The 25,146-nt window shown below is 44.0% G+C and overlaps 1 protein-coding gene across 1 annotated transcript in view; it reads right to left on the bottom strand.

The window, feature by feature from the left end:
• Positions 1–20,285, bottom strand: part of hnf4a (hepatocyte nuclear factor 4, alpha) — a 93,060-nt gene extending 72,775 nt beyond the window's left edge. The window contains exon 1 of the mRNA XM_041204688.1: positions 20,171–20,285. Coding sequence (XP_041060622.1) covers positions 20,171–20,285 — 115 coding nt within the window. The remainder of the gene's footprint in view (positions 1–20,170) is intronic.
• Positions 20,286–25,146: the final 4,861 nt, after the last annotated feature.

The raw sequence follows: 25,146 nt of genomic DNA, 5'->3' as shown, positions 1-25,146 counted from the left end.
AATGAATCGCTATTGAAATTATTAAATAAATGGTTTAAAAATTTAATTAAACATGTCCCCTCATGTGGCTGTGTCACATGAGATGGGGCATGTTTTTATATTTATGAAATTTAAAAAATTTAATTAATAAAAGCTTTTGGAAACCTCTTCCCGCTTGTAGATGAGGTTTTCTAAAAAACGTAAAGGCCGCTTGATCTTTTCGCCTGCCCACCAGCCATTAGGTTGGATGGGCAGCGTTAACAATTACATTAATCACTTCCTTCATGGCCTTAATAGGCCGTTTACATATCACTGTGCAGACAGCCGACTCCGGCGAGCGCGCGCCAAAAGAAACATCGCAAGACAGCGCGATGACGTCAGGACACACGCCCGACGTCATTTTATGCATGGGCTTGTCGGGCCCGCCGACTGAAAAATCCTGCCCCATATGAACTCAATCAATCTTATCTTTAAGTCGTTCTGAAACCGTACTCCCCCTGCCCCACCAACCCATGCAACCCCCCCACACCCTCAAGCAGGCACTGCTGGATGCTGATTATTTCAGCAGTTGGAATCATGCACACTCCACATACTCAGACAGAAAAGTCTGCTTTCAACTAATACAGTAAAGACTAGAAAAAACAGATCCAAGTCCAGGCTATTGGGAAACCCAAAGTCTTCAACCAAAAACATTAATAGAGATACCAAAAGACAAGTATGGCAATTAACTAGGTACAGTTATGTTATTGTGAAATTTGTGATTGTATTATGTTTCTCATTTAGCTAAATCTGTACTGTGGACTAAGAAATTTCAATTTCTGAAATAAGCTTTCTTTCAAAAAGAAAGAAGCATTTTAAGTAATTCAACTGATTCACTTTTTTCATCTTTGATCAATGCATTTCCCACCTCTTCAGTTACAATTTGCTGTTGCTTCATTTTAACCTAATCAACAGTCTGACAGTGAAAGTGAGATTTGAAAAGCATCACGTGACGTAAGTGTGACACTTAGAAGAAGAGCAAACTATATACACAATTTTAATATATAAATAATAAATTTAAAACTCCACGGGCAGAATTTTTCCCTCATTGGGCAGGAGCACGCCCGACCCGAACTGGAGTAAAATAGTGCGCTATGACGTCAGGCGAGCATCCCAATGTCATCGTGCCCTCTTGCGATATTTCGTTCGGCGGGGGCGTGCGAGAGGTGGCAGCACGCCTGCCGACGATTAAGAGGCCTATTAAGGCCTATCAATTAATTAAATGGAATTTTTCGCTGCCTGTAAACCGTTCGTTGGCGGATGGGCGAATAATTGGCCAAGTGGTGTTTGCATTTCTGCGAAACCTCATCCACGGGCGGGACGAGGTTTTGACCAGTGAATTAAAAAAAATACTTTTAACACTCATTTTTAACATGTCCCTGCTCATGTGACAGAGACATTTTTCCATTCTTTATTTTTCATGTTAAAAATCTTCAGTTCCCTGAGGCAGCTCTGTGCCTACAGGTAATTTTCACCAAGCGCACTCACAATCATGCGCTGAGATCTGCTCTCACCCTCCTCCCCCACCTAACCCCACGCAATCCAGGCAGTGCTGAGCGTTTCAGCGCCTGAGTCATGCTGGCTGGCTGGTTAATAGCCAGCCAACGTGAAATGGTGGTCGGGCCCTGATTGCGGGCGGCGGACTGGTGTGCGGCTGCTCCTGCCCGACAAAGGGAAAATCCTCCCTCACGTGCTTTTCCTTATTTGTCCATAAGTGATTAATAATGAGTCCTTATATTTGCCTGTTGCTGTAGCTTCATTCACTGTGCTACAAAGTGAGAGTTTACATTGGACCCGGTGGTCAACGCAGTCTTGCTGCCGCCTGCCCGCTCCCCCTGTCCTTGGTCAAATCTTACAAATCTGGCCAATTGTGCTATTTTCTTTGGCCGATCCCGTCAATTTTCATCACAATGGGCAGAATTTTCTGGCTGGCAGGTGGGTGTGGACCCGATTGCCGCCCCTAATTGGGTCCGTGCCGCCATTTTACGGGGCGGGCCAATTAGGGCTGGCCCAGCATGAATCACTGCTCCTGAGGACAGCGGGTGTTGGCGGGTGGCGGCGGGATTGCAGTTGACCACAGGGTCCAATGGTGACCCGGCAGCCTGTTTTAAAAAGCTGCTGCAGCCTTTCATGTCCAGTGGGAGGGCTCCCCAGAGTGCTGCTGGTGAGCAGGCCAGGAAGGAGGATAGGGCAGAGGGGGCACTGTGCCCCCTCACATGACAAAATGTGTCTGGGAGGAGGTGGTGGAGGTGGTGAGCTCCTGTGACGTGGTGTGGCACACCTGGATCCAGTGTCGCAAGCGCTTCAATAACCTGTTGCGCTCAGGAAGGGTGAGTACCATGTTGGCATTGGTCACTTAACCCAGCAGGTAGGCTTTCCCACCCAGTGCCCCCCCACCCCGCCCCCAACCTCCACCAAGTCTGAGTGTAGTGGCTGCATTGAATCATTGACGGCATGTGTCCTTCGCTGGGTGGGTCAGCAGATCTTGCCCATGCCGAGAGGGTGGTGAAGAGAAGGGTTCTGCCCCTGCAGCATGTGGTACACTGAGACCCACATGCCTGTTTTGCGGGCAACCTGGAGGAGCTGCACCTAGGCGCAGTGCTGGAGCTCCAGGACATGTCAAAGTCAGGGTGATGACATGCTGGGAGGGGAGCTTCAAGGTGGTGTGGCACTGATCGATCTGCTGTCCTCTGCGCGACACGTGCTTGTGCCTCCTTGCTATGGAAGATTAGACTGTGTGGTGCCGAATGTGATGTAGGCAGCATTTGGCCAAGGGGGTTGGGGGGTGGGGACAGGTCCAGCATCTTTGCATGAGTGTTCGGCAGGGGTGAGAAGACGCTGGAGCCCTGTAATGTCCCACTCTGGTTGGGATGGGCTGTCCGTGAAGAGAGTCCAGGTACAAGTAGCACTAATCGATGCTCTTCTCTCCTTTTCAGGAGAAGAATGCACATAATGCTGCCGAGTGGGTGAGGACTGGCGGCGGGCTGGCATTGTTAGCTATTTTCAGCTGCTTTGAGCAAGAGGCCCTTGAGTTGGAGAGGTGCCATGCGCCCAGGCCCACCGGTGTTGGTGAGGCTGGGGTGCCACGGGCATGTATGTTTGGCCAGCAGTGAGGTCAGCATTGTTCTCCAAGCAGCAATGGCAGAGCTGAATGTTCAGTGATTGAAGTTTGCAACATGGCTTGACAATTGCTTATGGAAGGATGAATGCACAGTAATCCGGAGGAAAAGGATGCACATTGACATTGTCTCTATGTTCACTGATCCAATGTCCTAGTCCTTCCTTTCAGCATCAGTGGAGCAGGGCTGGGAGGAGGAGCAGCAGAGGCCCCCTCTCACACCTGAAGGGCCCAAAAGTCTCACAGTGTCACATCATCTCTGCCAGGCAGGCAGCAGCGCAGATACTAGCACCTTGGTGAGAATTAGAACATTGGCCAGTGTCCCGGGGCACAGCGGTGAGGGCACTTCAGAGTTGCTGGAGGAGCCGGAAGAGACAGAGAGTGCCCATGGCGCCAGCAGTCGGAGGACTGCAGGGGACCAGGCACATGCTCAGTCAGTGCCTGATAATGTGCCTCTGGAGTTGTCCATGATGCAGCAAACACAGGAAATGCAGCCGGGTGTGCAGGAGCATCTCGGGGAGATACGTGAGGCTACGTTTGGCTTGGTGTCCATGGTGGAGGGGTCTATGTGGACTATCGCCGAAGCAATGAGCCTCATGTCTGAGTGCCATGCATCCTCCATGGAGAGTGGTGACTCTCGTGGAGAGGTTCCTCCAGGAGACCCATCAGGGCTTCCTGGGGATGTGCTCGGACCAACAAGCCCTCACATCGGCACTGACCTCAGCTGGTCAGTGTGGGAAATGGTCTGGGCACCCAATTTCCAAGCTCAGTGCCCATCCATCCATGGTGAGCAGGGAGGTCCCAAAGCGACCTCAAATTGGCGCAGCAGCTGCCTGTCATCTCTGCGGGCTCCTCTCAGGACATTCTGGATGAGGGCGGCAGCTCGCTGTCAGTGGGCCGTTGTATCCGGTGAGGCTGCAATGACTGGAGAAATGCCAGCTTTGGAAATGGCAGCTCCCTTCCAGGCGGGGCCAGCACAGGCTCCATGGGCCAGAGGACGACCACCAAGGTCATCGAGGCCAATAGGACAGCAGAGTCAGCAGGCTGTCTCAGAGGGCAGCACCAAGACGTAACACCCAAAAGCTTAAACATAAGACACCTTAGGCGTATCACAAGTTTATCACTGGTGCTTTTGTGTTGGGGCCACAATGAGGTCTTTATGAATTGGTGTGATTTTTAACACCTTTGTCATTTTGTTTCATTAAGTTTCTTTGGTTGCAAAATCAAATTCAGACATGTCACCACGGCTGAGGGTGTCTCCATTCTTCTGCAGGTGGATGGTTTCCAATGATGTAATGAGTGCTTTGTGGGACATTCAGCTTTATTAACAAGGGCCTTAGTTAATGTTCCTATCCAAGCAGATTTTGCACTTAGGATTCTACAGGGCCCAGGCTTGTCCTGGAGGTCCATATGTGTTGTGTTAGCTGAAGGTTCATTGGATTAAAGCCTCCCAGGTGTCCCTGCCTCCCTGGAGGATGCTCGGGTCAGCATCTACCCCCTCAGCATTTCCCTGTGTGTGCTCATCCTCGGACCCGCTGCTGGACTCACCATGTGCAGCTGCAGCCACTGCGTCAATGTCTTCACCATCCACAGCTTCCCCCCTTTCCAGTGCAAGATTGTGGAGAGCACAGCATGCAACCACTATCAGTGACAAACTATTGGGGGGGGGGGGGGGTGGGGGCGGTGGGTGGATACTGGAGTGCGCCCCCTGAGCGGTCCAGGCAGCGGAAGCGCATCTTGAGAAGACCGATGGCTCTCTCCACCAAAGCCATTGTGGAGGCATGGCTCCTATTGTACCGCTGCTCAGCTTCTGTTCTTGGATGGCGGAGAAGCATCATGAGCCACCTTCCGAGGGGATAGCCCTTGTCACCAGCAGTCATCCAGCTGGGCTGGAGCACTAAAAAGCCCCGGCACCTGGGAATGTCTGAGGATGTAGGCGTCATGGAGCTGCCTGGGTACCTTGCACAGACTTGTAGAATCTGCATCCTGTGATCACACACTATCTGCACATTCATGGAGTGGAAGCCCTTCCTGTTGACAAAGGCACCGGGCTCACCTGCCAGCGCCTTGATGACCACATGTGTGCAGCCTATTGCACCATGAACGCGGGGGAAGCCAGCAATCGCCGCGAAGCCTCTGGCTCGCTGTGTCTGGCTTGCCTGGTCCCAATGGTGGTGGATGGTAGCCTGACCAGAACGTCTGTAACCTGCTTGATGCAAGTGTGGACAGCTGACTTAGAGACACTGCAAAGATCACCCACCGACCCCTGGAAGGAGCCAGAGGCATAGAAGTTGAGGGCAGCTGGGACCTTTAGGGCCATTGGCATGGAGTGTCCACCCACATAGTTTGTGGAGATCTCAGGCCCTATCATCTGACAAATATAGTTGACTATCTCCCTTGAGAGACAGAGCCTTCTTTGGCCCAGCACCTCAGAAATATTGAGACAGCTTCGCCGCCTGCATACCCTGGCAGCAGGATAATGGCATCTTCTGCGGCCCCTTATGCCTTGGACTATCTCTTGGCCCTGCACCCCTTGTGCCTGTGCCTGTCCTCCCAAAGATGAATGCCCTGGAGGCTGAATGTGCACTCCTGGCCTCCTCCCCATTCTAGCCCTCCTTTCCTCCTCAGAAGAGGTGCCTCCAGTCGAGTGTTTGGCTCCCATTCCCAGGCTAAGGGAAGGCTTCCTGAAACCTGCAGGTCCAAAAAAGATTCCTCACTGCAGAGTGCTGTCCTTACAGTTGTGAGTCCAGATCAAGCAGCTGGTATGCGTTTTGAAGTATTGCAGATCACACAGGCAAGTATCAGTAACTTTGAAACATTGATATTTGACAGTGCACGCTTGCCACCCTACTGAGCCCTCTTATCCCACCTGTCGATGAGGTTATTACAAAGGTGTCCCACCCGCCTGCCCGTTGTGCCCATGCGCCAACCCGAAGATTGCATGGGTGCCGAAAAATCCCATCAATTGGCACCTCAAGGGCCCTAAGTGGACGGTTAATTAGTGGTGAGCATGCATCGGAGATCAACACATGCCCGCCCAACGAAATATCGCGATGGCGCGCGATGACATCAGGACACTCGCCTGATGTCACCGCACGACATTTTATGCGTTAACGTGTGGGACCCACTCCTGCTCACCAACAGGAAAGTGCTGCCCAATGAGTTAAACTAAGTTTTTGGCTGCTTCCTATTGCAAAGATATGAAAATAAAAGCAAAATACTGCACATGCTGGAAACCTGAAATGAAAACAGAAAGTGCTGGAAATACTCAACACATCTGGCAGCATCTACGGGGACTGAAGCAGAGTTAACGTTTTGGGTCAAATATGAATCTTCCTCAGAACTGAAGGAGGATAGAAATGTGATGAGTTTTATGCTGTTGAAAAAAGGAAGAAGTGGGAGGAAGAACAAAAGGGAAGGTCTGGGATAGGGTAGAGCGAGGGGAAGATTAAATGACAAAGATGTCATAGAATAAAAGGTAAAGGGAGTGGCAATGATTGCAGTAAACTGAGAAAGCATTTGTCCACTGTGAGTTTGGCAGAATAATGAACAGCTCTGTCCAAAAGCAGAATATGAAAAACAAGATTCAGACTGGCACATGGCAAAAAAAAAACAGAATCAAAATGGGGGACAGAGCTTATGCTCTGAAATTGTTGAATTCAATGTTGAATCCTGAAGGCTGTAAAGTGCTTAATTAGAAAATGAGGTGCTACTCCTTGAGCTGGTGCTGGGTTTCACTGGAACACCGTAGCAGGCCGAGGACAGAAGTGTGAGCATGAGACCAAGGCGGTGAATTAAAATGGGAGAGGACCAGTGGCTCGGTGTGATGCTTGTGGACTGGGCGGACATGTTCTGCAAAACAGTCACCCAATCTGCATTTGGTCTCCCCAGTAAAGGGGAGACCACATTGTGAGCAGTGAATGTAATATACTAAATTGAAAGAAGTACAAATGCTTTGTCTCTTTACTACAATCATTACCATTATTTGTTCAATCGATACATTCCGTTTGTGTTAGCATGTTAGGAAAGAGTTAAGTCATTCTGTTTGTATTACACTATGAACCCACAGACTCAAATAATGTACAGGGCAATGACACTTAGCTTAAATACTATACAAATAAATGGACACAAGTATAAATACCATTTATTACGCAAAACCTGTACATTACTTGTTAAAAAAACAAAGATTGTAGCAATTGAGTAAGCTAGCTATGAGGTTCCAAAATTTCTTTTTAACTTTCTTGCCATATTAACTTTCTAATTTTATTATAAAATCCCTAATTCATTTTAGAAACAGGCCTTCCTTACAATGTGTTACAGTGAAAAGAAAAGCATGATCAAATCCTTATGAATGCAATTCGGTATTGTCAAGGCAAATAGAAGAGTGTAAAATGGTTCCAAAATTGAAGAGTGCTTGACATATCTTTTTACAGATGACTCTACAAACACCTATAAAAATGTTTTTAGAAGAATTTAAAATTAATTAGTACAATCCCACAAACTATATTATGAAAGTTCATTGAAGAGCAGACATCATCGGCTGCAGTCAACAAGCTTCGATAAAAGATCAGAACCCTAAAATCCACAGGATTTCTCACTTAGTGGAAATGCTAGGTTATACCAGCTGGGACACTGTGTTCCTGACCTTTCCAAACTATCCAGGTAGATGGAGGTTTCTTAATTTGATATAAAAGCAAAACACTGTGGATGCTGGAAATCTGAGACAAATGCAGAAGGTGCTGAAAATACTCAGCAGGCCATATTCAACTCTAACCATTAACTCTCTTCCTCACGCCTCAGATGCTGCCAGACCTGCTGAGTATTTCCAACACTTTCTGTTTTATTTCCTAATTTAAACAAGGTTGTTAGACATCCATGCTAACCCGGGCACATCTTAGCTTCCTGCAAGGACAGAAGTGGAGAGTAGCTAATGCAGCACTGAACAATTCCTCACGCTTCAGATGGCTGCCCTGACTTAATAGAATTTTTCAATGGGCCTATTGCCATCTTGTAAGGGGGGCTGATCTCTCCCCTTTTCTATGGAGTACATGTCAGGACCCAGACCCTTGGTGAAAGCCACTTACACCGGGCTGGCATGCCTTATTCAGCCCAATGTAGCCCACATAGTATGAAAAAATTACAGGCCTGAGAATTTTCTTCCCCCTAGCCCTGTTTCCTCTCATATACAGTCCTATGTTTGGAGCATACAGAGATTCTACCCAATTAGACCTACCTGGAAACATACAGATGAGGTTAGTCTCAGTACATATTGGACTTGATCTAATTCTTAGGTCTTCTCCACAATTAGGGGTGTATTAGAAAGGCCCATGGATTTCTGGAGCCCATAGATTTTGGGGTAGGTTGATCTGACTGTTCCAGTGCTAAGTCTGCCTGAAAGCTCTTTAACAGGGAGTTGAGATCCCTTAATTAAAAGGAGAAAAATTGGCTTCTGTAAAATGAAATGAGTAAATTAATAACAATAATGAATATAGTGAGATGATCAGACATGTAGAACACACTATTAGATAAGAAAATAGCTTCCCTCGCTTTGGTGCTGAAATTGAATTCATATAGGTGGTTCATACAATTATTATCATACTTAATTTTCATTGAGGAAACAGTCATAAGAAAGCATGCAATCAAAGCATGAAAGGATGCAAGTCAGCTGTGGCTCAGTAACATCACTCTCATCTCTAAGTCGTAAAGCTCTTGGTTCATCCCACTCTAGGTCTTGAGCACAAATATCAAGGCTGACATTCCAGGACAGAAGTGAGGGAGTACTGAATTGCTGAGGTGCTGTCTTTTAGAAGAGATGTTAAACCGATGCCCCATCTACCTGCATCGGTGCTTGTAAAAGGTGCCATGGCACTGTTTCAAAGAAGAGCTGTGGAGTTACCCCTGGTGCCCTGGTCAATGTTTATTTCTTTATCAACATCACAAAAGCAGGTTAGCTGGTCATTACCACATTGCTGTTTGTGGGAGTTTTATGTACACAAATTGGCTGTGGCATTTCCTACATTACAGCAATGAGTACCCTGCAAAAGTGCTTAATTGGCTGTAAAAGTTCTTTGAAATGTCCGGTGGTAGTGAAAAGCGTGTTATAAGCACAAGTCTTTCTTTATTGGATTGGGAAATGTCATTTGCTCAGTCAGTCCCATTTCTTCGACAGACCATAGTCTCTTTTACCTATTCATTTAACCTCCAGCACCACCACTTGGTTCAGTTTCTGTCTCCCACAGAAATACTAGCTGATGATTTTAAAACTTGGTCACTTGGGATTGTACTCATACAAATGGCAGTAAATAATGAACTCAGCACTCTGGATCAAAAATGCAACACCTCTGCTTTTGCAACCATTTTGTTACTTGCTTCCTATTGCTGCACATCCATGGTAGCCTTCTCTGAAGGTGTGATTGATGTTAAGTAGTTACAATTTATGAAGTTCAGAGTGCCATGCCATAGCTTGGCAAACTGGATTTGCATGACATTTCTCTGACTTCTATTTTAACTGATTTATTTGAAATTACTATCGCCACTGCTAAAATAGCAGAAAACTGTCTTGCAAATTAATTGAACAAGTAGCTACCAAAATTGTTAACAGTAATTTCTAAACTTCAGTTCCTTATTTTCCAAGTCAGGAATTCTAGGTGTGTAAGAGCAGCCCAGTTTAATTAGACCTCTAATGACTGAGTGCAATAGCAACCCTCAGACAACCTGACTAATCCAAAGTACACAACTTGTGAAGAATCAGAGTCTTTGCCCTGCTGCTCTGTGGCAGTGTATTTGTATACTTTACGAGGCTGTTCATTCATCCCCATACGGCTGGTGAGGATCTTTGTCCATTGGAAGTGCACACCAGAACATCCAGCTGCTGACCCATGATTTTCAAACCATTAATCAAGGGTAGTGTTCACTCCAGCTTCCACAATGTACTTTTGACAAAAGCTCCCCAGTACGAGTGTGGACTCATAAGGCTGAATTTTATGCTGGAGGTGGAATACCCTGTATAACGGTCAGGGATGAGCCCTTTGCTAGCTTGTCCCATATAGTTATTTAACCGCAATTGGGCTGTTAATTGGCTTGAAGCGGGCTTTCCACCCTCATTGATGAGGAAGAACCGCCTCTGAAGTACCAGCCAATCAAATGAACAGCAGTTCTCTTGTCACAGTAGCAGCACCAGGAATGGTGGCAAGGGAAGTGAGCTGTAATGGATGCCCAGAATCCAAGGTAAGTCTGGGGTCTCGCCAGGGCCAAGCTGACAGGCCTGGGTGAGGAGGGTCGTGGCTGGGTTGGACAGGGCAGGGTGGGTGAAGCATGGGGATTGGGGGAATATCTTGAGGGGGGGGGGGGTAATGGGAGGATCAATTTGGCACAGGGGGCCCAAAAAGGAGACAACCCCCACCTTTGCCTGTCCTCCAGTGCACCAGATTTTACTGGCTGGTCTGGACACTGGATTCCCCACAGCAGACAAATCCCAGTGCAATCCAGTAAGGTCCTTAAGTAGCCAATTAGGGTCTCAACTACCCCTCAGGTGAGCAGGCTGCCCAACACTTACCCCACTGCTGGTAAATTTGCACCAGGGGTGGGTACTTGTGGTTAGGCACTGGGAATGGCGCCGCTGACATTGTGCCCAATTTTATGGCTACCCTGCCAGCCATCCCACATACAGGGGCCATAAAACGTTGCCCATAAAATCATCCTTTTATATCATGGAGCCTGGGCTCCCTTCTCTGTACATTGCTCTCTCTTACAGGTGGGCCATATCATAGCTCATAAAATAATTCTTTAAAGATTAGTTCTTTACACCATAATTTCAGATTAGATGAAGTTTGATGTATTCTTAAAACGTCATTAAATAAGCTGAAGTCCCAGATAATTTGGGTTTTGAAACTCAGTTTTTTTAAGACTGCTCTCACTTTTGTTAAGTTGCTGTTTGGCTCAGTGAAGTGAGTGTAGAAGGAAATTTGGGAATCTAATTTTACATATTTTTTCTAACTATGGCTTTAATTGTAGGTTTTAAAATTACACTGTACAAAATTATATATATACGGTATATTATGCAAACAATCAAAACAAAAGATTTTCTGGTAAGTAGTAAATTACGAAGGGCATGTCACTTGTATAATTAATAAAACAATCCCTAGAAAGAATGACTTGGGGCTGGATTTTCTACTCGATGTGCGGGCATGCGCCCGACATGCACGAGCGTGAGATAGCACATGATAATATCAGGCGAGCGTCCCAACATCATCACGCACTCATGCGATATTTCAGTCGGCGGGCGCGTAGGGGTCGGCAGCGCACACGCCGACAATTAAGAGGCTGTTAAGCCCATTAATTAATAAATTAATTGAAGTGAATTTTTGCCTGCTTGTCCACCCTTACAGTTGGCGGGTGGGCAAAAAGGCCAAGTGTCCTTTGAATTTTTGAGGAGACCTCATCCACGAGCAGGATGAGGTTTCTTATGTTAATTAAAATTAAAATAAAGATGTTTAAATCTCATTTTTAACATGTCCCTACTCACATGACAGAGTCACAGAGGGGACATGTTTACTTTAATTTTAAAATCTTTATTTTTAATGTTAGAAATTATCAGCTCCCTGAGGCAGCTCTGTGCCTTCAGGGGGCTTGCTGTGAGCACACCCGCACACATGCACTGACTTCTGTGCTCACCCTCTTCCCCAGCACACCCAGGCAGCGCTGAGCGTTTCAGCATGCTGGCTGGCTGTTGATTGGCCAGCCAGCGTGAAATCGTGGTCATGGCCCGATCGCAGGTGGCAGTAGGTTTCATGGCCACTCCCAGGCCTGCCCGCCACACCTGCTTGACGAGGTAAAAATCCTCCCTTGAATTTATATAGCATTTTGCGTGGACTTAGAGCATCCCCAAAGTGCTTTACTGTCTATGAAGTACATGTGATCAGCAGTCACTGTTGTAATGTAACAAATGTGGTAGCCATCTTCTGGACAGCAAGGTCCTGCAAACAGCAGTGAGATAATGAGCCGACAATCTGATTTTCTTTAGTTGTTGGTTGAGGGAAAAATATTGGCCAGAACACCAGGAACAAATCCCCGGTATTTATCGGAATAATGCTACAACTCTTTTCCACCTAAGGGAGCAGACAGATACAACGTATTATCTGAGAATAGGCATCGCTGACACTTCAGTGCAGTACACTGTCAGCCTAGGTTATGCGCTTAAATCTCTAGAATAAGACTTGAATCTACATCCTTCTGACTCACAGGTGAAAATGCTGCCACTGAGCTATGGCTGAGACATGGAAATGCATACAGATGCTGAGATTGATTTAAAGTTAGAATTGGTGGCCTAAAATTTCTGCCCCATGTTCCCACTTGATTGAGGCATATTTCTGGGGAGAATAATGGTGGTGCTTTGTCCTACCACAGAGATGTGCCTTAGATCCCAGCCGGCTAGACATAGCCAATTATTTAGACTTGGAGTCATTTAGGGTCCCTAGACTTCACCAGGAAGTTCTGTTCCAAGAGTGCTGGTGTTTAACTAGAACAACTTCATGCCCTCTGGTAAAATGAAATTTTAAAAATGGTGGAGTATCCTCTTTTGGTCTATCCAAGGTCATCAGCATACAAAGAGTTCAAAGTCTAGAAAAAAACGGGAAATCAAGTGAATGTTAGGGGATATAATTCGGCAATTTGCATCATTGGCAAATGCCCATCCACATAGCGTATGTAACTTCCATTGCCAGGACAAGGTGCTTGGAAGTAGGATGGAAAGGCAAGGAGGTGAGAATATAGTAAAACCAATCATATTTTTGCCCTGTTCATGGCAGGTTTGAGGAAAAATTGGCTGGAGGAGGTCACAGAAAATCAATGGAAAGTTTTTAAAATGAATCCTACCAACATATTAATAACCAGATACATCTGACTTGAAGTGCTAACTATCATAATCCTATCCTTTAAAATGTTTTGAAATCTACTTTTAATCCACCATCCAATATTTAAGAATAGATTAAATAAAACATAATTGATACAGTAAGAGGTTCTTGAAAAGCTTTTCACATTTTAAATGCTTGTAGAAATACTTCATAGTATGTACAGCCTGGCAATTTTATCACTCAATAAATACTGCTTAAAATCTTTGAAAAATATTACCTGGCTAGAATCCAATCTTAAATTGTTGTTTTGGTGGCTCTCCATACTGACAATAGGCCCAGATAGCATGCAAATAACAAGACCACCATCCATCAAAGTAAATATACATTCTGAAGGTTAATTTATTACCATGGATAATACACATAGTTTCATCCAGTTAACCATTGCCTGAGGAAGAGTTATAGATGCAGAGATCTTATCACAAGCATTTGAAAGGCACATTTAACAACTTTCCAAATGCAAGCTTAACTAAAAAATTGTCGAGAAAAGGAAAAGAAGCCAGGATACTGTTGCATACTTATCCTAGTGCCATAAATGCTCACCAGGATATTGCACAAATCCGTAACAAAGTGAAATTCAAAGTGAGAGTAATTTGTGCACTCAAAATCCTTTTGTTTATTGTGTCACACTTTCCTTTCTTTTAAAAGGAATATAGATTGGGAAGAGGACAGTTTCAAAGTTGTGTCTCATTATCAGAATTAAGCATTCCCTGTATAGGACTCAGTATTTTTTGGTAAAGAATGCTGCATTTCCTCCTTTGCTTTAATAATATGTTTCAGCCCCTGTGTCATTGTCAACAGTAGAACATTTCCATTCCTTATAAAAGCAATCTTTATGGCCTCTCTGAGCAAGCCAATTTTTGCCAAATTATGAGAGCCTTTGTGCTAAGTTTCAGAACCATTAGGCAAAAGGATGGACTTGCTCAAATTGGTCATGGTCATACACTTTCTCCACAAGTGCATATTATTCTTGTATTTGCCTGATCATTTTCCCTGTATGAGTACAAGTGAACACAATTTAATAGCAGCAAGTAAATACAAATGTTTCAGCATTTCTCTTGCAATATTTACACTTTGTGTTGGTTATCTTCTGAAAAGGTGCCTCATGATGCCACTCAGACACCCAAGGGCAGAATCGGAAGAAAGGTGCAATCAAAGTCATGCCTCTGCAAGGGCGGTAATTGAGAGGACCATTGGGCTGCTCAAAATGAGCTCCCACTGCCTGGACTGATTCAGGGTGAGCACTTCAATATCCTCCAGAGCGCATCTCTCTTATTGTCTTTGTTCCGCTCTGCACAATCTGGCTCTGTCAAGGGGGAACCAACTGGAGGATGAAGACAACGATCCTGCTCCACATGCTGCAGAGAACAACTCAAGTGCTGGGTCTGAGGAGGAGCTGGAGGAGCCCCTCGGTGAGGAGGTAGAGGCCAATGTGAGGATTCCTATGGGAAGCAAGGAGACTAGGGAGTGCTTCATTCTGAGAACATTCATTAGGCATCCAATGCAAGGGGTCAGGGCGATGGCAAGGGTAGTGCCACCTAAATGATCTTTCCTGAGGAGACAATCCTGTCACCCTTAAGTCAAAGTCCAACCTTTGAAATAAAGTTTGCATTCCTTCCTCTGTGTCACACGTAGGCTATTCCCTTTCCAAAGTATGAAGCACATTAACGCTATTACACATAATGAGACATTCTTATAAGGAAGCCACATATACAAATGAACCAGTGCACAATGCCAAGAAAACAAAAGTCACCTGTGACAATTCCTTTTGTGATCATAGTGACTCAAACTTCCATTTGCGTGTGCTACATCTAGGTGTCCCCCTGCCTCGTTGGCAGCTGGATTGGAGGCAGCCTGCTGACTCTGATGCCCTGTTGCCCATGATGACTTTGGCATCATCCTCTGGCCTGTGGAGCCTGTGCAGGCCCTGTCTGGTTTGGAGAGTCCAGCGCCATGACTGGGCACTCCTCAGTCATTGCAGTCCCATCAGATGCAACGTTCAAAGGCAGAGGGATGGAAAAGCTGTTGCCATCATCCACATCGCCCAGAGAAGAGATTGCAGGTGTGAGCTGCAGTTTGTCTGCCAACAATGGGCTGGTTTGAACCGCCTTGCTCACCATCGATGGATGGGCAGCTAGCAGAGTGACTAGGTGCTTCCTCCAGATGTCACACTGGCAGTGGCCTGCTGAGGTCAATGTCAGTGTGTAAACTTGCAGGCTTGAACGCAGCCCCAGAAACCCCTGATTGAATTCCTGGAGCTGCATCTCCATGAGAGTCACCACTCTCTCAATGGAGGAGGCTGTGCACTCAGAGCTCCGGCTCAACGCAGTGCTCACGCTCTGCATGGACTCCTTCAAGTCAGAGACCATGGCACGCAGGCCCTCAGGGATCTCTGCCAGAACTTCCTGCACTTCCAGCTTGGGCATCCAGCAACTTGCCACCTGATGGATGACTCCAGAGGCTCATCATCTGCCTCGGGCTCAGCATCGTCCTGATCTCCAGCTCCCTCTGCCTCCACCAGCTCCTCAAGCGAGTATATGCCCTCACCACTGGGCAGTCCATCTGATCTGACATGCTAATGCCCACTGACATGCCTGTATCTGCACTGGTGCTTGGTGAAGAGGGAGGATGTGACACGAGTGCATCTGTGAGCGGCTCCTCCTGAGGGGTCAAGGGAGAGTCCTCGGGCTCTGCCTGGTGTCATGGGGATGGCGCATCTGAGGGATGAAGAGAAATTGTCAGTAGCAAAAATCATTATGAAGTCATGGTGCATGCACTCTGGTTGCTTCTCACTGGACAACTACCTCACAGAGGCATTGTGAATGGGTGAGCAATAAGGACTACTGGTTTAAACACCACATTCCAAATGCCACTGCCATACATACCCTGACCAGTTTCTTCCCTGTTCACTGAACTCTTACCTTCCTCCGAGAATCCTGCCTCTCTGCAATCTGTGGACCTGGCTTCACACTCACAGGCCATCTCCAGAGCTTCCTCCTCCACCTGCATCCAAATCAGGAGGTTGGGCACACCACCACCTGTTCGTCCTCACTCCTGAGCTTACGACTCTTCTTCTGTAAGGATGAAAGTGCTTTCATGAGTCTCCCCTCTACATGCCAGGCCATACCAGCCTCCCCCCGCCTCAGTCTCTCATGGCACAGGGATTTGTGCCATTTGGCACTCTGCATTTCACACCCGTGAGTATCAAAAATCCTGCCACCCTGCTAAGACATCGATACATAGTTCCAAGTGGACTCAGTATTCACACTGGCATAGCAAAGAAGGTCATTGAACCTCTTCCTGCACTGAAGCCAAGTGCGGTGCACATCAAGGCCGCTTACCTGGGCCGCCAGTTCCGTTCGAACCTTCTTGGTTTGGTGAGGTGGCCTCCTCTTATTGTCATGCGGGATCAATACATACCACCAGGCACTCACTGCCTCCAGAAGAACATGTAGGCATTCATCGGTAAAACGGAGAGCAGTGTCCACGGGCATTGCCTTCCTGCCTGGCATGGGATGCAGGTTCTGACACCATAATTATTGTTCTGACAGAAAACATCCTTCCAGGCACTGACAAGACTCACATACAGCTCCCTGAGGCTTCTGGCCACCTCTTGGCAGCCTTCAGGGAGCTCCCTGTCCACTTTTAATTTCCACTCCCCGCCGGGAACCACATTGGACCTGGCACCCAACCTACACCTGCTCCCGCCAGCAACGCTAAGCCAGTCTCAGCGTGTTTCATGCTGGCCGGCTGTTAATTGGTCACCAGCGTGAAATCGGGGTCGAGAGAGGATTGTGGGCAGAAGACCATATCACATCCGCTTCCAGGCCCACCATTCGTGCTCCTGCGGCAAGCATAAAATTCAGGCCCATTTTACAACCCCTCCCTGTCTCCCAGCTTGTCAACAAAGGGCTGGTAAAATCCAGCCCATTGATATTGTTACTCAGGATAAGTGTGAGCAGTAAGGGTGTATCCCAGCAGTCCCAGTTAATACTTGAAATGGGGCATAACACAAATATTTAAACTGCCTTATTTGATAATTGAGTAAATATACAAGGTAAGAATTATGATCAAATTCCTTCACTTCGATCAGGTCATTCCCCCATTGTTTATACCTGTATCCTATATACATTTCCTTTTCAAGCCTGTGTGACTTTGCTTCGAAATCCAATGCATATACCTAAATTCTTTAAGTGAAAAAATGGACATGAAATCGTGAAATACGACAATACTACTGCTGAAATTTGTGGCAAAATATTATTCTTATGTTTGCAGCTGTGGAATGTCCATGTTATAAGTGATCTAATATACTACAATCTGTAGTACAATACATTTACATGCAAGCCTTAAATTTCTTCTTTTCAACATAAAAACACCATGATCTAGATGAATGGAGGTGGAATATTGAACTTTCTCCTGCCAGTAAAATTTCCATTCATAGTGGAGATGGTAGCATAGTATCCCATGTGAGAGGGCAAATTATAATACAAAGAAAATGAGGGAAATATATAAATCCCAAGATTAGCACTTTAACAACAGCATTCATTGCTGGTGTCCAGTTATGCTAAAGGCTTCAAGATAGTTAAAGCTGAGAAGAGAAGAACATAAGAAATAAGAGCAGGAGTAGGCCATTCAGCCTTGTGAACCCACTCCACCGTTCAGTGATCGTGGCTGATTTTCTTCTTCAACACCATTTTCCTGCACTAACGCCATATCGCTTGATGTTTTGAATATGTAGAAATCTATCAATCTCGGTCTTGAACATACTAAAAGAAAGCTGGAATTCCTTATGCGACCAGGAATGAGTGACTGTAGGACAGAAGATGGTCTATCTTTATAAAAAAAACAACTTGCCAATTTTATTTTTATAATATTTTCAGGCTGACCATTGGAAAGTATTTTTGTGAATTGCCTTCATTCCCACCGGATCGAGGAAGGTACAGTTAACTGTGTTTTAAAATTCATGGGCATGCATCAATATATTTAAATTTCTCAGATCCTGGAAGCAGGTTTGTGAGTGAGGAGGTTAGGCAACATAGGTTGCACAGGGCCCTTTAACAGACATTAGACCCCTGATTAATGTATTTAAGAGGCCTAATGCCTGTTTTAAGCGGCTACCTAGTACACCTAAAAATGGGCCTGACAGATTTAGCAGTGGACTCAATACCAGTTTGGGTGCTGGCTACATTAGTATGCTTTACAATTGTTTTGTGCACAAAACCTGGGTGCGACACATATTAACTTCTACTTGATAAAGAGTCTTATTCTGCAGTTAGTAAGAGAGAGAGAGGGGTGGAAATGAGAAGGGGGCAATCTTTTTGATGTGATAGCTGTTACTCTGATAAAGTACTAGTGTAGAATGGATAAATGACAGAATAGATTTATGCCTGTGCCATGGGATATTTTTCTTAAAGGGCTTTACCCTTTAACCCAATGACTAGAATCATTTGAATATTTCCCCGAACAAAATTCTGTTTTACTAATTGAGTTTCTTCCACTAAAATAAGCAAATATCAGCCTTGGGATTCAAACCTATACAGCTATTGATTATCTTGTAAATAAATCGGGAATTTTGAATTTTGTTAGATGGCTATAAATATGTTTTTTAATGAACTCATGCATACCTTTAAGCCACTCTTGCATGACAGAAGTGCCGCTGTGTAAAGCTATTTACCTTATCAACAGCTTTCAGCTAGATTGAGCTACCTCATGTAAAGATTCAAGCTAAGTAAAGGCATACTTGGCTACATCCTAACATCCAAATTGTAAAGAAAATCACAATTTAATCTTACACCAATAATACAGAAACACCTAAATAATGAAAATAATAGTAGAATCTATTGTCAATTTTAACCTCAAAAGGTGGCATTTATCCTAGATTTAGGCCCAGGATCCGGTTTTTGTACTAACATGCAAACCATGTCCAAGTGATTTGTGGTAGGTTACTGATCAGTCATGAATGCCAATCTTGTGGTTGACTACAGTTCTATTTTAAGACCATTAGAGGAATCTGAATGTCATAGTTTTTAAAAAATAATTTAAGCAGGCAATATGTGAGATTGTACATCAACAGAAATAGCCTGAAAATGACACACAGTCCACATTTGATTACTTTTATCAGTAAACGCTAGGTGGTCACTAATGCAGAATGTGACAGCTTCTAACAAAGTGTATTATAATCATGGTAATTCATTGCATAAGAACAACAGTATGTGTCAGTTTTCAAATGAGAAGACCTGATTATTACTCATCAGGGTAACTATAAGATCCACTTTAGCATGGTTAATTCCAAATGATTTAAAAAAATTACCCTCAATGATGTTTGTTTTTCTCTCTTAAATGAAGTTGTGATTAAAATGGAGGTTGGAATTGCATAGGTAGATTTTGAGACCAGAATTGACCAGCATGTCTTCATTAAATTTTCTTTGCTGGTTTTGACAAAAAGTGCAACCACCACCTATTCCGGCTACTCTTATTCTGAGCGATACAAAATTAACCATCAAGCAAAAGGGCAATTTTAACATATAAAGTTTCTGACTGACCAAGGCATTAAAGGCAGCCTTTTAGCAGAAGCCTCATTTTCGTACAAGACTTGCAAAAGCAACATGATTTTCAAATAAATGTCCAAGTCGGAGAACTAGCCTTCAGGATGGGAATAATGTTAAAGAGATTAAAAATCAAGCTGATGGTGTAAGTGATTTCCTCACAAAACTCTTTCCTCTGGTTTTTAATTAAAATGTATCAGTGGACAATTTATCACATCTGTTTCTTTAAGATTAACACTTGCATGAATGTACAAATATTACTATTTGGTTTCTTGACTTTCTCAGCTTCAAAAAGGCAAAAACAAACTAACTTCCAAATTGCCCTTACATGTGAAAATATCAAACAACCTACAATATGTGTATTGCAGATCACCATAGTTAGAAACCAGCTATCTAGACAATGAGGTACATCAAAATAAGTATAAGTTCTGTTCCAACAATTCTTAAGATTTTATATCTATTTTCAACAGTCGCTAATTATGCAAAAAAACAACAAAAATGCAGCTTCTTTGGAGAATCACACACTATATCAGTGCCAGTATTAAACCCTGTAGACTGACAGTAAAATCTTTGGAACTCACCATTACCCATGGCTAATACTTGCATATTCTCAAACTCCAGAGTTGTATAAGCAGGGTCTAAGGCTGCAGTGTAATCTGGCAAGTCCATTTCTATCAGAGCTTTCGACAAGCGCATTGTCACTAAAAACTCCAACAATCCCCCTTTTCAGTGAACTTCTCTGAAGGTTGACGACCACTCTGCCAGACTTACATTGAGTGTGTCTCTATCAGCTATGATGTTTAACAAGCATCTTACTGAAATGAAGCACTAGCTAGTAGGGCTATATGCTGATGAGGGGTGGAGGGGTTTTCATGTTAATATTTAATCTCTTCTCCTATCGATACATTTTTTTTTTAAAAAAAGAAAGCACTGATTTCTGAAGCAGCTTATTATTTAATGAGATGCAGTTTGCTGATCTCAGCTACTGTTTGCTTAATAATTGTTAGCAAAAGATGATTGGGCCGAGTACATATTATATCACTGTTTTCTTTCCACAGCCAATCCTTACTTCCATCTGCCATTGTTAAACAGTACACCAGAAAATGTGTAGTTTTCATAACTAATATAACATAAAACTATGGTGAGTTATATATTTTGTAGTTAGATGGAATACTGTACTCTGGCTAACAAACCTGAAAACATAGTTTGCCCGGTATTATTAATATACAACAGTATGATTTTAAACTACTCACAGTCCAATGTCAGTAATGAACCTGTGCTGCTGTATTAAAATGGTGCAGGTGAAATCTAACTGACTAGCTGTTCATTGTTGTTTTCTCAAACATAAAATGCCCCATACAAACTGTAGTTAGTGGTTGAATGAGTTGACAGAATTAAATGTTTTTAGATGCACAGCTCTTTCTTTTAACTTTTCTAAGATAGAAAGATGTTCTATGAAATGTCCCAAACTATAAATTAGGTTTGTGATGGTTAAGTCAGTGCAAAATGTGGTATGGAATAATGCCTTTAACTGCACATTCTCTCTCATCTATAGTAATCATTAATGGCTTAATTTTAATTGGTCTTCTACTGGCTGCTTGCTTCTGTTAACTACCTAAACAGTCCCGCCCACAGCACAATTATTTGTGCACTCTGTTTCCTTTTCTGGCTTACAGCGGCTGCTTTCCACTTCCATCACCTGTCCGACATGATTATTTTGTTTTTATGTTTTTATCATGTATATTGCTGCAAATATATTTCCACCCTGCTGCAAATTAAAATTGGAAAAATTCCTGTGGCATTACCTGGATGGTCCTGAAAGAAATCAGAAGGACAATATACTGACAACTGAAAAAACATAGGGAAGAACTTTCCAGTCGGAGAACAGGGGCGGGGCCCGCTCTCCAACATGTAAAATGACACCCGGTGACATCGGGCGGGTGTCCCGACGTCACCGCGCATCATTTAGGTTTTCAAAGGCCTATTAAGGCCATTTAAAACCTAATTCATTCAATATAATGAGCTACCCGTCCAACCTTAAGGTTGGCGGGCAGGCAAAGAGCCCAGGCGGCCTTCACGTTTTTCATGAAACGTCATCCACAGGCGGGAGGAGATTTCATGAAGTGTTTTAAAATCTAATAAAATTTTATTTATTCTTTGACATGTCCCAGCTCATGTGATATTGTCACATGAGGGGACATGTTTTAAAAGTGTTAAAAACCTTTATTTAGGACTTTAGTACTGAAACAAACCTTCCTGAGGCACCTCCGTGCCTCGGGAAGATCTCTGCGCTCTTTAATGCGCATGCGCGAAAGAGCACAGGGAATCACTCAGGGAATCCACCCTGCACTTCCAGGTGAGCATCACAATAGGCGGGCCTTAATTGGCCGGCCCACGTAAAATGGTGGTGCATACCCGATCGTGCCGATGGGGGGAAATTTCTGGCCATAATATGCCAGGAATTATTTTGGTTGTACCACTAAAATATTGTGTTTAGACATGTTGAAGAAGTCACTATTACTAAAAGCTAGTGCAGGTTCCTGTTGCTACTCCAGCTATGAGTGCATTTGTCAGCAGTAACTGCAATTCAAATGGTACACTCACTGCCAAACATCAGAATTGTTTTCTCCATTAAGTAAAATGATCTCCATTTAAAGCATCTTATTTTTACCTGATACAAACATATGAACAAGAAGCAGGAGTAGGCCATTCGGCTGCTCGAGCCTGCTCCACCATTCAATAAGATCATGGCTGATCCGATAGTAACCTCAAACCTGCATCCCGTCTACCCCTGATAACCTATCACCTCTTTGTTTACCAGGAATCTATCCACCTCTGCCTCAAAAATATTCAAAGATGCTGCTTCCGCTGCCTTTTCAGGATGAGATTTCCAAAGACTCTCAACCCTCAGAGAGAAAAAAATTTCACCTCATCTCCTTTATAAATGGGCGACCCCTTATTTTTAAACAGTGACCCCTAGTTCTAGAATCTCCCACAAGAGGAAAGATCCTCTCCACATCTGCTATGTCAAGAACCCTCAGGATCTTATAGGTTTCAATCAAGTCACCTCTTATTCTTCTAAACTTCAGTGGATACAAGCCTAGCCTCCCCAACCTTTCCTCATAAGACAACCCACCCATTTCAGGTACTAGCCTGGTAAACCTTCTCTGAACTGTTTCCAACGTATTTACATACTTCCTTAAATGTGTCAAAAGTTTGCAAATCCACTTTGGGTTTTTCATAAATTTGGTAATCTTCATTTATTATTTAAAATAACAAATTTGCACACAATTCCAAATATTCACTACTAACATCCGAAGGAAGCTTTCACCTTCACACCTCGAACAAGCAGACTAGGAATATGCATCATTTTATGATTATAAAACATGCCTGCTGCTTTTCAGTTTCATTCATCTGCTCCACCAGTTCACTGGCCCAGTGGTGAAAGTGAAAATTACCTCCATCATAAGTAATGAGGGCAAAATTGTGGCAGATGGAATTCAATGCATATAAGTGTGAGGGTATCCATTTTGGAACAAAGAAGGGTAGATCTAAATATTTTTTTTAAATGTTGACAAGCTAAGATAAATGAAGTTCCAAAGAGATTTGCTACCCTTTTCACTAAAATATAGTGGTCAGGTACAAAAAAAAGGAAGGCTAATAGAATGTGAGCCATTATAATTAGCTGGCTTAAATATAAAGGGGAGGAAGTTTTGCTACAGTTGTACAAAACTCTTGTTATTTAGAATACTGCATACAGTTCTGTACACTGCATCTGGGCCAGAATTTTTCCTCCGTCAGGTGGGCTCAGCGGGAGCGGGCATTTGGGAAGCTGACCACTGCCTGCGATTGGTTCCGCGATCTCATGTGGGCGGGCCAATTAATGCCTGCCCTGCGTGGATCACGAGTGGCAGCACTCAGTGCTGTCCGTGCAGGCAGGGAGAGGAGGGAGAGCCGGGCCTAGCGCACAATTCACGCAAGCGCGCGAAAGAGCGCTTCGATCTCCCTGAGCCATGGAGCTGCCTCAGGGAGATTGAAGTGCTTTTTAAAAAAAATTAATATAGTAAAAATTTTTAATAAAATGTCCCCTCCTGACTCTGTCACATGAGCTGGGACATGTTTTGAATTCAAAAATAAAGTTTTTACTTAATGTTTATTTGCTCTAGGAAACCTCATTCCGTGGATGAGGTGTCCTAAAAAATGTAAAGGTTGCTTGGCCTTTTTGCCTGCCCGCCAACCGTAGGGTTGGACAGGCAGCATTAATTTGATTTTAATTATCCTGTTAATGGCCTTAATAGGCCTTTCAATTATTAGTGGGCGCACAGCCGACTCTGGCGCATGCCCGCCGAATGAAATATCGTGTGAGATGACATTGGGACATTGGCTCGGGCGTGTTGGGCGTGCACCCGCATGCTGAATGTAAAATTCTGGCCCTGATGTATTGGCCTTGGATGGAGTGCAGCACAGGTTCACCAGAATATTACCGGGATTCCAAGAGTTACATTGTGAGGAGTGATTACATAAACTAGGTTTGTACTGTACAGAATATAGACGGTTAAGCGGAGATTAGATTGAGATATTTAGGATTCTGAAAGGAACTGATAGGATCAACAGAGAAAAACCTTTTCTGTTAGTGGAGGAGACTAGGGCAAGGGGCCATTAGCTTAAAATCAGAGCTGGGTCACACAAAGAATGGTAGAAATACGAAATACTCTCCTGCAAAAAGCAATAAATGTAAGCTCAACTAATAATTTTAAATCTAATATTCATAGATTTTTGCTGAGCAAAGTAGGTAGATGGAATTAGGATACAGATCAACCATTGATTGGTGGTACAGGCTTGAGGGATTGAATGGCCTACTCCTCTCCCTATGTTCCTAATGAAGTTAATTGAATCAGTATGACTAGATAAAATTTTTCACATATAGTATTGGATTGTTCCATAGAGTATTGTCTTAATAACAGCACCTATACATGTATGCTACAAGCACAGTAGAAATCAAATTCATAGCAGAATAGCCTACATGTGAGAGCAAAAATCAAATTAACCATTAGTTATTCAATGACCAGCCAGCAAGAGGTGCTGAAGTGGAACCTGCATTGTTGCCTCTACTAATTTTTTCCTCCCTTCCAAGGATTATAAGTTAGTATTTTCTCTGGTTAGTCTATGCCTTACAGAGCAACTCAAAATTTGGTAAACATATATATTCCAGCAAGTGCCTCTTTTTTTTTTTACCAACTTGCTTATCTCTGAAGCTTTTTTGTGCTGTTCTGAAATCCATCTAGGTACTGCTCTGAGGTGATGGCCTGGAATGCTAATCATACTATCAAAACAACTGAGCCTTTTGGGACAGAGGTGGCCCTTATCTCAAGGCTTCTGAGTACCAGGAAGACTTTTCACCAGGCTGAATCTCCAGTCCCACTGTCAACTCCTATTTTAACCTCTGACTTCTCAGGTGCTCTGTCTTCTGTGTCTCATCCAATGAAAAACTCTCCTCAGAACTATTTACATACTTTGGAGATTTCTCTGGATGCACAATCCAGGCTATCATTCCAAT

This window comes from Carcharodon carcharias, chromosome 14, assembly GCF_017639515.1.
Source record: "Carcharodon carcharias isolate sCarCar2 chromosome 14, sCarCar2.pri, whole genome shotgun sequence".
In the NCBI taxonomy this organism is placed as follows: Eukaryota; Metazoa; Chordata; class Chondrichthyes; order Lamniformes; family Lamnidae; genus Carcharodon; species Carcharodon carcharias.
Note: the sequence above shows the minus strand (reverse complement) of the source record. Positions and strands in the feature narration are given on the sequence as shown.